Here is a 21,718-nt window from a genome sequence, read left to right on the forward strand (position 1 = left end):
CCAGCACCATAATGCATCATCCATCTTTAGCAATGGTCTTTGTAGAACCCAGAATATTCTTGTAAGTGATAAAAGCTCTTTGCTGATTTTATGATTTAAAGACTTTAGTTTACTGGATATTTTGATTGCCTATTATAGTCAAGTGATTTTGCTTTGTCTTCCACATATTTTTACTCTGAACAGGGTAGGAATTAAGTGGTCAATGTTCTGTTTCCTTGTCTCAGGGTTAGAGTAGATGTGGTTTTACACGAGGAAGCAGCAAGTCAGGCTGCCGCAGGGTTTAGCAACTCGTGTATGTTGGTCATGAGGTCAAATGGACTGAAAGCTGGTGTCCAGGGCAGAATAATGAAGCCTCCACAGCCTCAGCTGGGCCCAGGAGACCTAAGTGCTCCATATCCACTAGCTCAGCAGTGATTGCCATAGACCACTGGGCAAATCCAGGATAGGGAGGCAAATGAAAAAAGTGTAATCAAGCAGAGAATTGCAATCAGTGTGGCCTCAGCTACACACATGGAAGTGTGTGGGAATTAACTTTCCTTGCTTCTTCCCGTAAATAAATCCTTTGTCTTCTTTGATATTTGAAAAACATTTTGTACTTATTTCAAAAGTCATTAACTCTTCCCCACACTATGGGTCTAGATGTAAGTGAATCCAGCTATTGGAGCTAATAGATTTTCTCAAATTTACAACCCATGCCTGGAGGCAGCCTCAGTGTTGATTTCAAACCTGAGATGAAACAGGTTCTGTTGGAGAAAGGCAGTTTCTTCTGGATTTCTTTTGTAAATAGATATGGGAAAGATTTTACAAAGGATAAATTTACTTATTATGTGCATCAATAACATTTTGGATTAAACAGCTTGCCCTTTTACTAAAGATTGATTTCTGCTTCTGAATTAACCGTTTCCCAGTTCTGTTGTGTTTACTTTATCCCAGCAAGTTGAAGAGCTTTTAGGAGAGAGAATCCTTGGTTCTGATCCACTGGCGGGTCATCAGTTCATCAATAATTTCTTTTTTTTCAGTTATATCATTCTCATTATGGTAAAATATACATAATATAAATATTGCCCTTTCAATCATTTTTCTGTGTACAATTCAGTGGTATTCATTACACTCAAAACGCTGTGCAGTCATCACCACTATCTACTTCCAAAGCTTGTTGTCATCCCAAAGACAAGCTCCATGAAGCAGTAACTCCCCAGACCCCTCTCCCCCCAGCCTTTGGTATCCTCTATTCTGCTTTGTGTCTCTATGACTTTGCCTATTCTAGGTATTTCCTGTAAGTGGAATCATACAGTATATTCCTTTAGGGTACGGCTTATTTCACATAGTATGTCTTCAAGGTTCATGTACTCTGTGGCATGTGTTAGTAATTAATTTCATTTTATGGTGGAATCAGTTTTCATTGCATGTATATATCTGTTCTATTTATCCATTCATCACAGGTACATTAGTAACATGTTATGTGTCCAGAATCTCAATAATGTTAGTGGATTTGAGGACACTTTCCAGAACCCTTGCTTTTAACTAAACTTAACTTTGGATCTTACTGAGTGTGTGTCCCCATTATCTTCTACTCATCGATCGTGGCCTCCACATTCTTCCTCTGTTACAAATCACCCACATGGCTCATATACAGCTGACAAAGTGATCGTTAATAGGTTGTTTTGTTAGACCCTCCCAATAAAGGTCAGAAAAAGAAAGAGCATCTCAGCAAATTTCAAAAATTCTTTGTTCTCTGTCACATGCAAGGGGAAGAATTTCATCCCCTTTCATTAAACCATAAGATGAGGATAAATAAAAGAATTTTAATTTTTTAAGATGGTGACAAGAAAACTCACACTTGGCACTTGGAATTTTGCCAGATTGTCTCAGGTTTTTCTTAAGAACCAGCAACGAGGGCTCGTAAATGTTTGCCAGTGTCTTCTCCCTACGTTGGGACCCCCACACCTTCAGCACCTAGTTCCCTGGTCGCTCATGCACCACTGCAGAAGCTCTTCAGCTGCAAATTTGGAATGTTGTCAATGCTTACAGAGTATTTTTTCCTGTGATGAGAATGTAAGCTATTCTTAATCAACAAAGTAGCCTACAGGACCCTGATGCTGAAGGTCATTAAAGTTCCTCTTCAACTACAAAGTCCATCTATTATGGTTGTAAGCTTTAAGCACTTCAACATTTTTTCTACACATCATAGATTGCATGTGCATGCACTAAAACATTTGGCCAGTGAATTCGTCTGAACCCTGGAACAACTCATTTTCCTACAAAAGACACACAGGACATGGAGATAGTTTTAAAGGGTCAAATTATTAACCAGTCACTTCTGTCAGAATGGCCACTGCGAGTGCCTCATCTTCCCTTTTTATCTCCTCTTGGCTCTCTGCTGACCATATTTTGGTACTAAAATGCCACATGGTCGAAACTGTTCTCTCCCTACAACATTAAAATCTTAAGAACAATTATGGGTTTTAGGACAAATTTTTCATCTCCTGAAGACAGAACCAAAGTAAATCCTTCTGAAATCCTTGGGTCTATGAATCAACTTGTATTGAGTATCTACATTGTCCCCAGCCCTGAGCCCACTGATGGGCACACAAACCACTTGGACAAGTCTGTGTCTTCACAGGGATGACACTCTGAGAGCAGATGGGCACAAATGGCAGTGCTGCCTGCACTCAGGGAGGTTGGAGCATGTAGGACAGGTTCCTACATCAACCTAGACACAGAGACCAGAAAGCCTCCCTGAGTGAGGACAAGGTCTTGCCTAAGTCACAGATAGAAAAACATGGTCATGTGACACCCACACCCTGTCAGGGAAAGGAGGCTCAAGGGCATGGGGAGCAGAGAGAGGAGCTGCCATGAACAAAGGCCTAGAAGTAAGGACCATACAGGGCCTGGGCAGCCGTAGCACTCACTGCCACTGGAGGGCAGTGTCGGGGGCAGGTCTCCTGTGTCATGTAAATGTTGTGATCTTTCCTGTGGGCAGGCATGAAGGGTTTGGAAGACCTGCATAATGCCAAATTGGTTGTAGTCTTTTGCGGGGGAAACCATAAAAGGAAGATAGAGAGAGAGAGGAAGGGCAGGGAGGGGAAGAGAAAGAAAGGAAAGAGAAGGGAATAACTTTCTATATTCCTTTTTCAGGAGGCCATTTATTTTTACATTGTAGGTCTGTTTCTTTTTATCGTTTTTAGCGGGCTCAAATGATGTCATTTTATCATTTAAGCATGACATCTATACCTACTTCATTCTGAGCCATTTAAGTTTCGTTTACTGGAGCCTGCCCTGGTGACCCTTCCTCCTTGCTGCTCTGTAATCAGTGTCACTGTTTCCCCTCACAGAGCCTCTGGGGCTGCTGCTCTCTGGGTAACTGGGGACACCTCCCTGCATACTTCTTTTACAATAGTATTTTAGTTGATAAATGCACATAGCTGGCAGAGATAAATAAGCATTACCAAGCATGGTCATTTTCCCTTAAAAAGAAGTTCTTCATTTGTCTCTGTTAATGAGTTCGAGACAGGGTCCTAAGGTATTTTTTTAACAGCTGTTAGAGGGAAGGGGCATTGGGAGGCTGGAATAAAATTTGAAGGGATTAAGCAAAAAAATAAAAACACCTCCTAGACCCACACAATAGTAAGGTGATTACCGGAGGAAAACGGGGTGGGGGGAGGTAGAAAAGGGTAAAGGGAGTACAATGGTGTTGAAAGGAGATTTGACTTTGAGTACACAATACAACATACAGATGGGGTGTTATAGAATTATATACCTGAAACCTATATAATTTTATTAACCAATGTCACCCCAATTAAAATATTAAAATAATAAAATGCATTATCATAGCTTTTTTAAAAGTATTTTTCTTTTTTGTTAAAGAATGTGCACAATTAAAAAACTTTAATTGCACGGTTATTTGTTTAAATTGCTCTTCAGGCTAAAGTCATTATTAAGCTCACAGAGAAGCTGTATTGTCTGTACATTGGGGACATACACTATGCTAAGCACTAAAACTGCAAATGGCGCTGGGCAATGTGCCATGATTCCAGTATGAAAATTCAGAGCAGTGTCAGCACGTGCATGGTGCTTGATACCCATCAGTTGAAAAAGTAAAGCTTTAGTCAAAAGGCTGCCTCTTCCTCACAGCCTGGCCCGATGTGGCTTTACTAGCCAAAGCTCCGGAGCTTAGGTCTAGTCTGGGAGTAACCGGAAAGAAAAACCCTTTTTCTTGGCTCACGGCAGTAATCCTCTGCTACAGGGGAATTTGTGATAATATTTCCAATAGCCCAAGAAATTCTGAATAATAAAATATCTTGAAAATTGGCCAAGAGTTAAAGGGAGGAAAGGCTGTTCCTGGATGATGACCTAAGTTTCCTTCTTTTAGGAAAGTGAGAGATGCTACCGGAGTTGACATCAACATGCGTGTGGGAGTGCACTCCGGGAATGTCCTCTGCGGCGTGATTGGTCTGCAGAAGTGGCAGTACGATGTGTGGTCGCATGACGTTACCTTGGCCAATCACATGGAAGCTGGAGGGGTCCCAGGGTAAGCCCGCACATTGGATTTCTCTCTTCAAGTTGGCTCCATGGTTAGTCAGCAGGCTAATAACTTAACTGCTCAGTGTGGGATGGTTTCTGTGTTATTCATGCCCTACAGCCTCTTTCATTAATCAGATAAACATGACCTGTCAAGCTCAAATTCTACCGCCCCTGTGACCCACGGTCAAAGACTATTGATATCAGATTCTAAATTACAGACTATTACTTATGAGCAAGTTCATGAATAGAGACATAAGCCGATGTGTTTTCCTGCACTGCCGTGATGGCATTTCTCCATTATTGGTGACCTCTGAAATCACTACTATTAAACTGAGAAAACTGCAGCATCCATCTCTGGTTAGAGCCTATTTCAGATGAGAGAATTTCAGTGCAAGTGCTGTAATTTGGAGAAGCAGGAGAGCAAACACTGAGGAAGAAAACCCATACTTTTATACAGATCAGCACACTTTCTAAAATGCTTCTGGTATGCGTTTCAACAAATATGCTCATATACAAAAAGTCTTCATGATCAAGCTGTTATTCACCTCACCCACAAAGCAGGCTTCTGTGAGTGCTGAGATGCTCCAAATAGGAGTAGCTCCTGACCTCAGAAGTATCTTTCTGAAAGTCACAGTCCATTTTACCAAGGGCATATAGCCTTTCCTTCATTATGGGGAGGGGAAGAAATTATTTCTGAGATCACAAATAAAGAGAAAATCTTCCTTCGTGCATATCCTTCTGTATCTTGATTGTGGTTTTCAAATGGCCTTTCAGGCGTGTTCACATCTCTTCTGTCACTCTGGAGCACTTGAATGGAGCTTATAAAGTGGAGGAAGGAGACGGTGATATCAGGGACCCGTATTTAAAGCAGCACCTGGTGAAAACCTACTTTGTAATCAACCCCAAGGTTAGTATTGTACAAAGTCTATAATTAGCCTATGACTTTTGTGATGAAAAGGCAGGGGGGCAAATTGCTGAATAGGTAGGTGTTTTCAGTAAAGAATCAGTGTAAATCCTGGCTTCTAAAATTACTTTAAATGCATATGGCATTTTAATTATGGAACATGTTTTAAATAATGAATTTAAATGCATTTATTAAAGGAATAATGGAAATAACTGCTCTCTGCAACAAGGTCGCATATGTTAGTCAATGTATATGTTAATTCACGATGCTTCTGGGACACAACCTGGCAGTTGGAAAATTAAAGAGAAATGTTTTGCTTAGGCCTTCAGATGATAAAAATGAGATGAAATAGGATGAACATATAAGAAAAAGGAAAAGAAGGAGTTCCTAAAAGATGAACAACTAAATGTCACCTCTGTGTTTGTGTGAGGACATGTGCATGCAGACACGTTTAACTCCCAGGCAGTAACACCCTCTGTTACCGGGTAAGACACCCCACCCATCCAGGAGGTTAGGGTCTGACTCCCCTATTCACAGCTGTCAGCCACAATTGGAGCCTTAGATCTCCCATCCCTTAACGTTTCCCAGATTCCTGCCAAATGAGTATTGTTGCTATTTAAAGATGAAGCATTCAAAACTGTGAGAGGTTATGTAACTTACTCTAAATCACACAGCTGTTAAATGGTGCAAATATGAGCAGGAAACACTCCTAAACTGTCAAAACTGACCCCACAAAGTCAACAGGGTCAAGTGTGTGGTGTCTACTTGTGGCAGGCTCCTGCAAGCCCCACATCCACCTTTGGAGGCACTTGACAGTTGATCCACAGACTGATGGGGGACAGCAGGAAAAACTGTGGGGGGATGGGGAGGTGCCATGGGAAAAGCAAAAAAAAATACAAAATACATCATGTTTACGCAAAGAGCACCAAATCATGAAGTAAGACAATTAGCATTTAAAAAACCACATCAGCCTCTATTCCAGTCACGTATTCAATCAAGAAAAAACTGAAACAGGTCAGTATATCTGTTTAAGAATTTACTTTATAAAAATGCCTATTAAAATGGGTGTTTTTCCTAAGTTTAAAGTACACATAACTTATGCTATCTGAAAAAAAAATCACTCAGCTCAAACAGCTTGTAACGCTGCGCACCACCGGCGCGGAAGGAATGAGGGCAGAAGTTATGAAGGTGAAGGGGGCGCTGTTAAAGGAAAACGCTTAGTTACGGGAAACTTCTGGAAGGGGCGCAGTAGGAAGGAGAAGGTGAGCGCCTTTGGCACGCCAGGTGTAATGCTTTGTTCCCCACCCCAAGGGCGAACGACGGAGTCCCCAGCACCTCTTCAGACCTCGCCACACCCTTGATGGAGCCAAGATGAGGGCCTCCGTGCGCATGACGCGGTACCTGGAGTCCTGGGGCGCGGCCAAGCCCTTTGCACACCTGCACCACAGGGACAGCATGACCACGGAGAACGGCAAGATCAGCACCACGGTACGTCCTCCCCCTGTTCCAAAGCATCTTACCGCTGAACAAAGGCTTGTTGCCCAAATGGAAAGTCATCGCCTGCTAAAATAACTTTTGTCTGTAATGAAGCAAGTTTACCATCTCCGACTGCTCAGAGAGGCTCCTTACAAACAGCCATTAGGGTGTGAATGAGTGCCAGCCTTGCAGTGCTAGGGGTTTTCACCGAGGCTGATTTTCCATAATAACTTTATAACATAAGACTTTATTTACAACTGACAGTAGCAATGATTACAATTGAACTTTTTTTAAAATTCAGAGGGGTTTTTGTGTGTGTGTGTGTTTTGCTTTTTCTATCATTAAGTAAAAAGCCTGAGCATCTTAATAAAAGAACAGTGGAAGCATGATGTTCTTGCAGTGAATAGAACTATTGAATCTGCCTCTTCATCACCTGGATGTTCAGGCTGTGCGAGCAGCAATGTACATTCTATTATTGTAGTTACTTGTTTATATCTCTCCACCTTCCATCAGAGCATCCGGTCCCAAAGCTCCTTACAGTGGGGCGTTTTCAATAAGATGGCTGCAATGCAGATAGATAGAAAGACCCATAGGAGGAAAGAAAAATAAATATAATTAAGCACTTAGAATAATCCCAATGGTATCGTTAGATTTTAAAACAATCTCTGGGTAAAATTAACTGTACTAGGGATGGAGTTGAGGTTAAAAAAAGAAGATGGACTGTTACGTTATTCTCATTAGCTGCTGAGGAGAAGCATGCCAGGCTGCCAGGTGAATGTGAGCATTCCTAGTCTTCCTGTGTCCCACACCCCCCAGCACGTCACAAGGACACACCCAAGCCCAACAGGCAGGGCTCGGCATCCTTGTTTGACTTAGTTTTAATTCTCCTTTCAACTTCCCTTGTCCTTTTTTTAACTAAATAATAAATGTGGCTTGACAGACCATGGTCCATCAGACCATCAATAAGAGAGACCACCAGGACAAACCCTAGAGGAGTCTGCATTCCTTAGAGAAGGGAGAACAGGAGTAGAACACAAAGAAACATGGCCATTTTAGGGGCTGCTGAAGACCATGAGGATGGAATGGAGCAGTGTTCATGGGAGTGAGTGGTGTGATTGCTCTGGGTAGAACAGCTGGGGAACTTTCAGAGACAGAGAGGAGAAAATTGGCAAAGGAGGTGGCAAAACAACAAATTCACTGGTTCTAAGAGGGAAATGAATGTGGTATCCATGGGGTCCCGAGAGGATGCTGGTGTGGCTGTAGTGTCATCAGCAATGAGCAAGTCATCAGGCTGAGATGCACTAAGGAACTGTGTTTAATTCATTCTAAGTGTAATGGGAAGTCACTAGAGGATTTTAAGGGTGGGAAGGGCATGGTGTAATGTGCATTGCAATAGTGGGGCAAGAATGCAAAGGTCAAAGTGAGAATGATGCCCACTTACGAGGAGATTTTATTTTATTTTTATTGTTCTTTTTTATTTATTTATTTCAAATCATTTTTATTTTTAATTACAGTTGACATACATTTTTATATAAGTTTCAGGTGTGCATCCCAGTAATTAGACATTACATAACTTAATAAATGATCATCCCAATAAATCTCACACCCACCTGACACCATACATAGTTTTTAGACGGTTATTGACTATATTCCCTATGTTAAGATTCTAGTAGTGGAAACAGTGAGAAGCAAATTCAGGGTCTAATTTGAATGTGGAGCAAGTAAGACTCCAAAGGATATGTGTGAAAATGAGGATCAAGAATTAATTCACACTTCTTTCAACTGCACAGCTGGAAGAATGATGATGCCATTAACTGCAATGAAAAGTACTAAGGGGAAATCAGATGATTTAAGATGGAAAAATCAAGACTTTGCTAATGGACATCTTTAAATCAATATGTCTTTCAGACAGCTAAGTGCAGCTAGGAAGTTGGATGGTGGATGTGCAAGTCCAGAACTCAGGGAAGAAGCCCAGGCTGCAGGTGTGAAGTGGAAGGGGTCAGGTTTCAGAAGGTATTCAAAGCCCTGAAGCTGGATGAAGTTATTGAGAAGAGATCTAAGGAGGAGGAGGAGGGTCTGGGGCATCTGGGGCCATTGAGCATTTAGAACTGTTGAAGAGAAGCATCCTAGGGTGCTAGTATTGAGTTGTCAGTGAAAGTCAATGCTTTTATCACTCTTATGAAAATATAATAATCCTTTGGATAATTTTGCTCAATGCTATATTTATTATTAATGTTAATGGCTAATAATCATATTTCTCATTGAGATTTATTGTTCACCATCGGTTGGTTGGTTGGTTTTCAAGAAATAAGAATCATATATAAATAGTAGAACATTATTTTCTGTGCTGTTTCTTACGTTATTTTGCAGGTGTGTTTTTGATGTTGTTGTAGTTGTTTATTTCTCAACAGTCTTTATTGTCCCGGGACTTAACAATGCCTGTCTCCCTTATTATCTCAGCATGGGGCTGTAGGAAAGATTTTAGCCTGACTTTCATCTGTTGTTGGAGGATATGTGTTGGAGGATATGCCTTCTTCAAGAGAGAGTTGCAAAGTCTAGTGGTTGAGCTTCGGGAAGTTGTTTATGAAATCAGAGGGCCTCTTGAACAAATGCAGTTTCCATAACTGGCTTTTTTCACCACTCACAGACACAGAACCTAGGGACTGCCTCAGGAGCAAGATAGGATATTGTAAGAAAATTCCAAGTCTTTGTTTAACACATGAAGTCCACGTGACTGTTACTTAAGTTGTATCTCTTACTCACTTTCAGAAAGATCCTATTGTCATTCTGATTAAGACATTCCAGTTTTGAAAAGTTGTCATTGCCAGAAGTTATTTCTGTTATCCAGTCCCTTATACAGGGCTCCACTGAGTCTGTATTTTTTTAGAATATGTGAGAGAGAAACTTTGGTCGGTTGCTTCTTGCATCCTCCCAACCAGGGACCTGGCCCACAACCCAGGCATGTGCCCTGGCTGAGAATCCAACCAGTGACCTTTCAGTTTGCAGGATGATGCCCAACCCACTGAGTTACACCAATCAGGACAAGCTCTGCTGACTTTTGATTCAACAATGATAGAGCTGGTGACAAATGTATTATTTTACTTTCAATATTAAAACTTGGAGTTCAGTTATTTTTTGAATGCTTTACCTTTCCTTAGGTAAATGCATTTCCTTAATGCATTTAACCTAAACTTGGGGATAAAGCAGCAAAGAAAAGTTTCTTTAGAATAGTTTTGTTTCAACTTTTAATTTCCACTATAAATGTATGAAAGTGAATCTTGTGGGTATTTTTAATCTACTATTGAACATTGTCACTGGATGCCCCACTGATGAACCCTGATAGGTGGCTCCCTCTCATTCTGTTTTCAGGAACTACCCACACTCCTATGTTGATTTCTTCTTTTTGATCAATGATTCACAATTTCACATTCTCTCTCTCTATATATATATTTTTTCAGGTCACACCAGAAGAGAAATCTTTATTTTTTCAATTACTGTTTGCATTCAGTATTGTCCTATATTAGTTTGAGGTATACAACACAGCAGTTAGATAGTCATATGCTTCACAAAGTGGTTCCCACTAGATGCATTCTTAACCAATGGTATCATTTCTTAACAACCCAGTTTAATGATAAGGATGGACTGTAGATTTTGTGGTTATGTTTGTGTTTTAAAGCACTTTTTAAATATTTGTCTGATGTCAAATGAGATTTTCCCATGACTGTAAGATATCTACAGTAACTCTAATAACAAATTTCTGTAGGTCATTGTTTGAAACCATATCTTTGAATAGCAGGAGAATGTAAATTTTAAAAATCCAGACAACCGTTCTGGTACTCCCAACATCCAGAGCTTATAGACAACACCAACATTCTAAATATACACTGAGTTTTAAATCTTTTTTTTTTTACATTTATACTTAAACTCTTTTTCTCCACATAGGAAATTATATGTTGCTAACTACTACTGTACATGATAAAAGTAGAAATGTGTTTTACATAGTTATCATTGCAATGATATTTTTAAAGTATGTTTTTGCAACTAATAGCTTTTCTTTTTTCATAGGATGTACCAATGGGTCAGCATAATTTTCAAAATCGTACTTTAAGGTATGGTATATGTTCCACTTTATAATTTTTAAAGGCTTATTTCTTATTTATTTCTGAAAGTAATTATCATCAATTATAGTAATTTTGAAGGCTATTTCTTCTAAAAGAGCAGCTACTTGTGAAAAGCCCTATTAAATTGCTCTCAAGCTTCTAAAAATAGGATTATTCGTGTCGTGTTATTACAATTGAGACAGGGAAAAAGAAAACACCACCTGGGAATCACTGTAGAAGTTGACATCATTTTCTTAAAATGACCCTTCTTAATACTCATATGCAGTCAATAACTGAATTTCCTTAAAATGAGTAGGTTTCTTAAAATAACATGTTTTTTCTGTTTTATCTTAGAGATAAAAGCAAGATAAGTTCAGGCTTTCTGTAGTAGAAAAAGGGCTGCCCAACCTCTTGAAAAAGAAAACAAACTCCCCACGAACATCCCCAGCCTCCCCGCTGCCCCACATCGCCCTCCACAGAGGAGTCACAAGCACTAATGGCTTTTCCTTCCATGTTCCTCTGGCTCTGGGGGTCAGAGGTGTACTTTTAGCATTGGTTTGGGAATTAAGTATTTCTTATCAAAGTAATTAGGATAATCAATGGAAGGCTCCAAATTCAAGCCAGCCTTTCTTCTCACTGCACCCCCCCATCACCGAGGCAGAGAGGTGAGTTTATTCTTGTAGAAAATGCGTGGAATCCAAGTAAAAGTAAACACAGTTAGGTAGATTGTTATCTGCCAAACATGGCAAGGAATGCACATCAGTCCCTCTAGGTGACTTGATTGTTATGAGCTCTAATTTGTATTTTGTGTGCAATTTGAAATTTTAACATTGAGATGTAATATTCCTAGTCTTCCTTTATAGGGATAATTGGGTTCTTGAGCTTTTGAGGCATTATGTTTGAAGTGACAAGTGCCATATTAAAGAAAACTCCAGCCAATTTTAGGAATATTGTGGACCCCATAACATAACTTGAGAAGGAGTGACTCTTCCAGCCAATTAGACAGGAGCATATCTGCGAGCACCTGTGCACAGAAATTTCATGAACGTCCTTTCACTTTATTCCTGGTATCTCTTCTATTGTCTATCTGCCCCTCCCTGAAATTGTGCTCCAAGACTCTGTTTTCTGAAATGACACCTTGGAAATGCCTGGGGGAGCACCAGTACAATGAGGGCAGTGTCTTCTGGGATGAGTGCTGTTTGGAAGACAATGATCATAAGCTATCATTTGTATCTGTACTAAGCATATGGAAAATCCAGTGCCATCTTTAGTCTTCCTCCAGGGTAGACACAGTGGCCATTATCCTTTTTGAAGGGAAAAAACTGAGGTGCAAGGGGTTAGGAGAATGCCCAGAGTAACACAGCTGTCAGAGGTGAGGCCAGGATTTGTGCCCTGACTCTGCGGCACCAAAGCCTCCTTTCCTAACTGTTCTCCTGTCCTTCTTGCCTTCTCCGGAGCCTCCTCCACATCTATTCCCCTTTCCTATGTGGTCGGTGATCTCTGGTGGCCCAAGGCCTCATGGAGAGAGCTTGACTTTCAGCCTCACCTGGGCTTCCCTTACACAGCCTGGCTTTGTCACGTGGCCTACGTCCTAAAACCTCTCTGAGCCTCCAGCCTGGCTACGAGTCAGTGTCATGTGCTGTTGAAGCATCATCTGAGCTAACACACAACCTCTTCCTTGTCTCCTCAGATATAAAAGCCCAGGTGTAGGGGTGGGACAGGCTAGGGAGGGAGCTCTGGAGAAACAATGGAGAAGAATTGGGAAGAAAGAGGGGTTAGGGGCAGTGAGTAGTGGGGCGGCCAGTGGTGGGACCCAGAGGCAGAAACAAGAAGGAGAAAGTCAGAAACTCTGGAAGTCTGAGGAACAAAGCCCTGGTTGGCAAGTTAAGAACTCTTGGTGGGTAGGTTATCAAACCCAAGGGTATCTATCATTTCCACAGCAGAAGTCATAGAATTACAAAGAGAAGAAAACTGTCTTTAGTAATTGTTGTCTAGATAATTAGTGAATACCAAGGTGCAAAACCACGTGCATTTATTGGCTACTTCATATGCCACGTTTACTGCATTGACCACTGTACAAGCACTGCCCAAGCCAGTCCCAGAACATATTCACAAAGACAATGCGGTTGTTAGCCCCAGGCATAACATGGAAGGCTTTCGTTTTCTCTGTGAGCTCCAGGTACCTGCGACTGTTCCTTCTTAGATTTAGAGAGACTTTGAGGTAAAGAAAGCCACCAAACTGAAGTCAAGAAACTCGTGTACAGTCTAGGGCTGATTAAAAAAATAGCATATTTTTTAAAGAATGTATTCATTTATAAAAGATTTTATGTATTTATTTTTAAACAGGGGAAGAGAGGGAGAGAAGTGTCAGAGTGTGGGAAAGTGTCAGAGAGGAGCCACATGCTCCCTGCCCACTGGACCAGGTGACCTGCCCACACCTAGACTCAGGCACAGGCTGGCTGAGGCCAGTTTGGTGAGGGCCGGCCTGTGCTCCTGCTCTTTGCAGGTGTTTAACTTTTAAAAACAGTTATTATTTCAGTTTACTCCTTTCCATTCTCAGGCTAATTGTCAAGTTAACCTTGAGGAACTTACTATGTTTTTGTCATAATTTATTCACAAAAAAATATTATAGGAAGATTATTTGCTTCTAAGACCAAGTGAGTGGTCTGCGAATATGAGCGGGGTTTTCTGTGAATAGTGCTTTCAAACACAGAGGAACATTCAAATACGTACAATTAAGCTTTGATATGCCTACAAAAAAACTGTAGTTCTTCAAATTCTTGAAGGCAGACCAATGAAAACATGAACCAGGAATAACTATTTTTGTCAACCAAACCAAATTTTTGCAGAGGGATTTCCAAAGCCAGAATGTTCTGTCATAAAACAAAGTTTCTGAGGGTGAACAGTCAAGGGCTAATGTGTCTCTCAAGGCAAAAATTCTTTTATCTCAAACAGCATGTACCTATCCTTCAGTGTTGCTTTTCATTACCTAAAAAAGTTCACTCTAAGTGAATGATAAGGCCACATCTTACTGCACCAGAGGTCTAGTCAATTCTGATCCACAGAGCGGCTGCTGTTAATAAAGAAAAGGCTGTTTATAGGCTCATTTCTTTCTTTTCTTATTTTTTTCTTGATTAACAGAATTAAACAGAGGTTTTGGCATCATAGAAAAAGGGGCTTACTATGTATTTTAATAACAAGATTCTTATCCACTATATTTCTTTTCTTAAATGCAGAACCAAGTCACAAAAGAAAAGATTTGAAGAAGAATTGAATGAAAGGATGATTCAAGCAATTGATGGAATTAATGCACAAAAGTGGGTACTCTTGAATCTTAAATTATCATTCATTTCATGTTTCAAACTCTATTATTTGAAAAGATTGTTACTTGCTGCCTAATAAATACTCTCCAAGTAAATTGCTAACAAACAGCATGAGATGTAAACATGGAAAGAAAAATCACAGCGAAGTGTATTCAGGAGGTAATGTGCAAGATCAATAGGAATTCCATATGGGAAAACCTTTCAGTTGTGTCTTGTAACACAATCCATTCAGAATGCATTTGTTCCCCGTGCAAAACCAGAGAATGTAGAGATTTCTATTTTCTAAATTGCAGGAAGAGTCTCGTGCATTAGAATCCAAATTCATAAGACAATGGAAAGACCAGCTTCTGGTGGGACGGGAAATATATTATTCATTCTGTGCATTTTATGAGTGTCTGTTCAGTCTGTGAATTGCTGTTATAACTTTCAGTGGTCCCTGAAATGCAGAGAAAAAAATTAAAGAAAGTGGTGGCATTCATGGTCTGGACAGAATGATTACATTCATCAGCCTTTGAAACCACATTAGGTACTTGTTCATTCAATAAATTTTTATTGAATTAAATAGTGTAAACATTCATAGGTCCAAATGAAAGCCTCCATGGAAAAGTTTCCACCCTATGGAAACCTGACTATTTAATTTTTAACCTGAAAGTTGACTCTTGAAAAATGTAAATGATGTTTACCTAGAACTCTACCTTCAAAACTAAGTTGCACATCTTTGCAAAATGTGTGCCCCTCCTAGGTTGTTCATTTTAAGTATTTATTCTAGACTATGTACAGGGCCTATGAAAGTATTATCTGAGTGTATGTATGTGTCTGTGCGGTGTGTGTATGCAATTGCATGTACACATAATAAAGTATCTTGGGCTGCACTTGCGACTCAGATATACCGGTGCATTACATTAACACCTGCCTAAAGCCCCTTGTGGGCTCTAAAGGCAACATGTGGTTGAAACTGAGTCATTTCCCAAAACATCAACCCTGTGTTTGTGACTTTAAAAACTCAATGTTAGGTGCTAGGGACACAAGGAAAGAGAAGCCTGCTCTTGATCACTTCTTGTCTACCTGCAGGACCCAGACAGATAGATACCCGAAACCTGAACTGGAAATAAGGGTCCCTGCAACTTAGTGAGGAGCTAGTTTTGTTTCCACTCTGTAAATTCCAGTCTTATCCAGTCTTATTTTCAAGCTTATAGTATCCAGGAACATTGTAAGATTAGATTCTTCTTTTCCAATAAAGAAAAAAACTCCTTTTAATAAGTTATCTGTATTCATTAGTCATAGTTTGATAAATACAGAGTTCTGAAAATGAGTACAGTTATAATTTATCTTAAATCTTATTTCATGTCTTTTTTTATACATTAACCAACCTTTGATTCCTCCAACTAGTCTTATCAAACAGAACAATTACATATTTCTGCAGCCAGTGCAATAATAAGAAACACCAAAAGTGCTTATTTCCCTGAACCTAAAGATAATACCCTGGAAACCAAAAATATTGCTACAGCCCTCACTTTTAATGGTAGTTATTCTAGAGCACGTTCCTCTGATGTCTGTTCCTTGGTGGAAGGTGCACTGTGTGTAGTTGAGTGCTGTGGGACAGTCAGCTCCTCATGGTCAGGGTGCCGTGAGAGCCTTCCCAGCTCTCCAGATGTGCTGAGCACGGGGCTCTCCAGGTAGCCCTGGAGATGTCCCTCCTCAGATGTGCTCATCTCCTGGGTTAACTTGTCATTAGTCCCATAAAGTGAAATACCGTGTACATTTAGGGTCCCTAGTCTGAGATCACTAAGTGGCTGATTACTGGGTAAAGTGTATCTATCCACCTGGCCTTTTCCCCTGGGTCCTCCAAGGCCTTCACCCTGGATTTCCTCAATGCAGCTCAGAGAGTCCGAATCGACAGAGAGATGATCGATGTATTGGAAAGTACTATATAATAAATTCATGTGCATTGATTTTTGTTTGAACAGATATAGCATTTTCTTGGAATTTTACATAAAATATCACTTTATCTATAATGTCTTAATATACATATGTTCTCTCTCCCTATATATAGTTGTAAACATTAGGTTGTATACACTTGTAGAAATATATATATATATATATATATATATTCATGCATATGCATTGTAATTCAGGTTATTATATTTTTTAATTATAAAAATATTTAAGAAAAGTAGAAATATAAATGCATCAGTTAATGATTCATTCAAACCAGTTGGTCACTGTTGGTGTTTATTTCTAGACATTTTTTTTTGATGCACAGATTTCAATTTTTTTCTTACTTATCTTTATTTCAGAAAATGCTGTTAATTTTTTTTGCCAAACGCATGACTATATCAGGCACCGTGCACCCAGCTTGCTTGGTCTTATATCTACTGCTGTTGTTTAGTTTCTGATTATATACAGCATTCCAGTGAACAGCTTTGCCCTTATAAGCTCTTTCTCTATTTCAGTGACTTTCTTAAAACAGACTTTTCTCGATCACATATTTTTTAATTTATTTTTTAACATTCGAGACATATGTATGTACTTATTTGCATGTCTATTAACATACTATGTTAGTGATCTGAACCGCTTGCTCCTTAAAATGACAACGTAATATTTTAGTAAGTGTAAAAGAAGCAAAATCTCTTCACCTAGAACTTGAAGGGGCACAAAATGGGTTTGACTATCTGTGATGTCTTTCTTGCTACGAGACCAGAAAGTCATACTTCACTATGAACCAGATCCTTCAGAACATGACACTACCATGTGATTTCAGTAATACATTAGGGAACACATTTACTGGTATACTTGACTCCCTGGTTATTTAATTGGAATAAGTTGAGTTTCGATTTGGTATGACAGTTGCTTTGTAATATCATATTCTCTGAGGAGGGCAGTATGTGAATAGGAATATTATATTTGCAGATTCCATATCCAGTGATTTGGCATTACACATTTTTTTTAAATATTCATTTTTGGATGATTTACAACAAAGAAGGAAGAATGCAAGTCATTTTTAAAGAGTAGTTCCAGATGTTGGGTTAAAAGTGTGGTTTTATGATGTCTGCCCTTTTTATTTCTAGGCAATGGCTCAAGTCTGAAGACATTCAGAGAATCTCATTGCTTTTCTACAATAAAATTCTAGAAAAAGAGGTAAGCGATGTTTTTGTTTAAAATCAGTCATTTTTTCTAAAATTTTAGTTTTTCAAATTCCCTCATGAAAGTATACTTGTGTTTTTTACTTCCGACATTAAGAATGCATCTAACTATATCCAAATTCGTTTTACCTTCTCCATTACTCTTCCATGCATGTATTGTTTTGCCACAGTTCTTGAAACCCAGCTTCTGTCCCTGGCTAGTCATCATTCTCAATGCATTCCCCTGGTGGTAAATCATACCTGGAACATTCTGAGGTTGGGGGCTTAAAGAAAGGAACATGATCATATAATTTACTACTATTATTTTGACCATTTTATCCTTGAATAACTTTAACACGTACTTACTGTATAAATGGTAAAGTATGCCCTTCCGGATAGAAGTCCATTTCTTTTATTAGTAGTATAACTCATAGCTCTGCACAAAGCCCAGAAGGTAGAAGATAAGGGTGTAATTGAATGCGTAGAATGTAATCACATTTCTGCAATTCTGCTAATATAGCTTCTTCTCCAACATGTAAATTATCCTGGCTGTGAAGCCACAAAATGCACCAGAAAAATATGCTAGTAAATAGAAGGTGATTGTCATTTAAAAACACAGCCTTTGCTGACATTGTCTGTGTGTACACATTTGCAGAGGACAACTCTGAGGAGAGTTTTAGAGCGCATTGAGATTTAAGCCCACTCTTTTGTCACCCATCACCTGCGCTTCAGCCCTGCAGCAGGTATACAAGGCAGCAAAGCACCAAGGGAGAGAAACATCAATTCACCACCCAGATATCTGACATCCCAAACTGAAACCCCGGCGGCTGAAACCCAGCAATACATACTATAACTTCCCATAACTTGGGGAAAAGTCTGTGCAGATATAGCTAATGCAGCCTGCCGATATTGTCAGGAGGTTGCAGTAGCATTGCCACAGAAACTTCATTTACTTTCATTTCATTATAAAACTCTCTTTTGAGAAGCAGTATAGTCTCAGCTGCAACAGTAGCTGTCTTTTTTCCTATATCACCCAGGCAGGGGCAGTCCCAGGTGGGCATGTATACTGGTCAGTTTACAGTCCTGGAGGGGCTGGAAGGCTGTGTGGCCACTGCTGACCTCACTGGACAAGGGGAAAGAATGTGAGCCAGGCTCAGACAAGCAGAGTGAATTTGAACCTAGACAAAGCCCTCGAGTCTTCTATCTTGTAAATTTACTCACTACTTCTCAGCAGCATTAAGATAAATCATAAAAAACTAAAACAAGTAAATGCAATGAGGAAATTGCATTGTCCTAGTAATGTTCAAAAGTAAAATATTATATGAAAAATTACTTGCTTCCCCCAAATAACCACGGGCAATGGACCCACAAGGGAACCCAGGGCACCCGCTCGGTTCACTGGTCCCATCATTCACTCACTTGTCTTTCCGGTCAGGTGCTCCCTCTCTTTGTGGGAGTGATTCAATTACCTTTAAGTGGGTTTCTGAACAGTTCAACTTATAAAAATTGTGGTCATGGGAAGGTACAGCTCTTTTGGAGGGAGGAAGCACTCATTGCCGGAGATGAACAGCCATCGCCCTCAGCTCGCTTGTGCCACAGTCTACAATTCACTAGTGTTCTGCATGAACTGGGCAGAAGCATGCTGCTAGATGACTGCTTCCAGGCCCTCTCTTTCTGCGCTGCCCTTTACAGTGTCCTCCTTCTCCCCTTAGTACCGAGCCACCGCTCTGCCGGCCTTCAAGTACTACGTGACCTGTGCTTGCCTCATATTCTTCTGCATCTTTATCGTGCAGATCCTCGTGTTACCAAAGTAAGTGCACGTGTTCTCCTTTGGGATTCTTACCTGGGGCACCTTCCTACTGGCCCGGTTATACTCGGGGGCGTGAGAAGCTGGACATTTCTGAAGGAAGGGACATGTAACGTGCTATGGTAGAAGCGATGGCACTCAGGATCTGTGAAGTTAAATGGCCCCTGTGGTTAGTTATAGAAATGCTGGATTTCTACAGTGGACGTGTTGAATCACCTTACAGGGTCTTGAAAAAATAAATGTAACCTTCTGCCTTTGATTTCCGTATTACTTTGATGTCCTAAGAAATGTTGCCTAGTAAACTTGACCGAAAAGGGCAAAATGGTCAGGTGTTGTTTCTAACATACAAATACCACTGTATATTGAAAGGACAAAACCCATTCTGGCCACACTTCGCCCACCCATTCATTCTGAGTTCACGTTCTTCCTCGTGAAGTCCATTCCCTGCCACCATCTCTGATTGTTTGTTACAGGTCACTGTCCAACATGTCTCTCCTAGGACAGCCCTGGGACAGACAGGAGAAACTGGGTGAACTGGATTTCTCATGTCCACATTTTGGTGTGGACTCCTCCTGGTTCCACCTGTTGGTGAAAGTCTAGTCAATCGGTGATTCCTTTCTCTGTCTCCTTGTTAATGAGTGCAGTGTAAGTCAGCTGACTTTCTTTAAATAAACAGGTTTTTCTCATTCTATAGTCTAAAAGAAAAAGAAAACAGAAGTGTTGTCTTTGGATAATTGGAGATACAGAAATAAATTTTAAGATAAATTTTCTTTCCTCTTATTATCTATTCCATAAAGGCCAAAGCAGCCATTTTTGATGTTGCATAATTTAGAGTGTTTGCACTTAACTTCAGGGGCACAGCCAGCATTTGTGGGCAACTTGAATTTCTAAGGCTGGGTTACATTTTTGCCTTGTGAGATGCGGAGCAAACTAGAAACAAATGGCCTGTCCTTTCCTCGTACTCCAAACGATATCCTTCTGGGCACTAAGCCAGTTCAAAGGCTTTATAGAACTATAACAAAGTATTATTCATATATGTATAATCCAAAGCTATCTGACCCCTTTCAGGAAGGGGTTCTCACTGGATTTCCCCCTACCCCATAAATTAGCATGAAAACACGTGAGCCAGCTGAGCTCTTCTGAAACTTCAGTGAAATTTGCCGATGTCAAGTTATCCAGTTTAAAGAAAGTTAACAAATGAAGTTCCTTAAAGTGCCAGGCCTGCGCCACATGCTGCAGCAGAGAAACAATCATCATCCCAGCATGCACAGGCTTAGAAACTGAGCATTAGAAAGTTATATGGATGATAGCGGGGAAGTAGATCTTTGGTATTACTCTTAAGTAGATAAAGGCTTTCATTTTTCTATATCTTCTTATTGGGTGAGTAGTTTTATATTTTCTCGATCATAATTTAGACAGTTTATCACTCACTGGGAAGAGTTGGGAGAGAGGAAAGTGATGTCCAAAAAAGACTGACTTCCAGGGAGCAAGAAAAACATTTCATGGCATTGTACTTTCAAAAGAACATCAAAGAGATGTCCGCTCTGTCTCTCCTTTTAGTTTCTTATCTCTCTTCTGTTCCGTTGTTATTTATGAGGACCCATAAATTTGTTATTTACTTATGGCAGTCCATTCCCTTAGGCGCCATGGCCAGTTATCGCTGTGTTTTTCTTGAGCGACAAGTTAGATTTTGGAGTGTGGACATTGTGAAATCTGTACTGGTTGTGCTTCCCTCTTTGTCTTGGCAGTTAGAAAGCCCAGAGGAAGGCCTGCAGGCTGCTCTAATAGAGTTGAGACCTGCATTTTTGTGTGTGTGAAAGAACTCACTGAATGATTTATTACAGGGAAGGTTTACGTTAAAATTAGCCAAAGAAGGGACACAGGGGGCGGAGTCTGGGAGGGGTCCAAATGCAGAGCTTCTGGCTGTTCCCCCCAGGGGAGCTTGGAGGGGGCAGCCTTCTCCAGCCACTATGCATGACAATACCCCTCAAGTACTGTCAACCAAGAAGGCCCACCCTGTGGTGTCTGGAGTGTTCATCGAGGCTCACTCAGGTACTGCCCACGTGGCTGACTATGGGTCTCCACCCTCCTCCTAGTGTCAGGCTGCCATCTTTAGTTTCCAGTTTTTTCAGAGGTTGAGAACTGAATTTCCTATGCCAGCATTATATTATATTATATTATATTATATTATATTATATTATACTATACTATGCTATACTAGTCTTTTTCCTTAATTTGTCTTTTATGTTAACATCCTCACATTTCTTTCTTTTTCTTTTAAAAAGATATTCTTGCTATGCAATACTTTAAAACATACAGAAAAGTACAGAATATAAAATAGTGAACATGCATTTGCACAAACCCATATTTCACAAATGTTAGTCTAGTGTTATATTTACCATAGATATCTTTCTGTGCACTCTGGGCCATTATTGTTTGGGTGTGCTTCCTTATAAACAGCA

General features: G+C 40.1%; 1 protein-coding gene across 1 annotated transcript in view; it reads left to right on the forward strand.

The window, feature by feature from the left end:
• Positions 1–21,718, forward strand: part of ADCY2 (adenylate cyclase 2) — a 350,931-nt gene that overhangs the window by 246,953 nt on the left and 82,260 nt on the right. Inside the window, exons 8-14 of the mRNA XM_045848376.1 lie at positions 4,373–4,531; positions 5,299–5,431; positions 6,740–6,916; positions 10,970–11,013; positions 14,241–14,321; positions 17,396–17,465; positions 19,162–19,259. Coding sequence (XP_045704332.1) covers positions 4,373–4,531; positions 5,299–5,431; positions 6,740–6,916; positions 10,970–11,013; positions 14,241–14,321; positions 17,396–17,465; positions 19,162–19,259 — 762 coding nt within the window. The remainder of the gene's footprint in view (positions 1–4,372; positions 4,532–5,298; positions 5,432–6,739; positions 6,917–10,969; positions 11,014–14,240; positions 14,322–17,395; positions 17,466–19,161; positions 19,260–21,718) is intronic.

This window comes from Phyllostomus hastatus, unplaced genomic scaffold, assembly GCF_019186645.2.
Source record: "Phyllostomus hastatus isolate PE091 unplaced genomic scaffold, TTU_PhHast_1.1 phas_contig_58, whole genome shotgun sequence".
Lineage (NCBI taxonomy): Eukaryota > Metazoa > Chordata > Mammalia > Chiroptera > Phyllostomidae > Phyllostomus > Phyllostomus hastatus.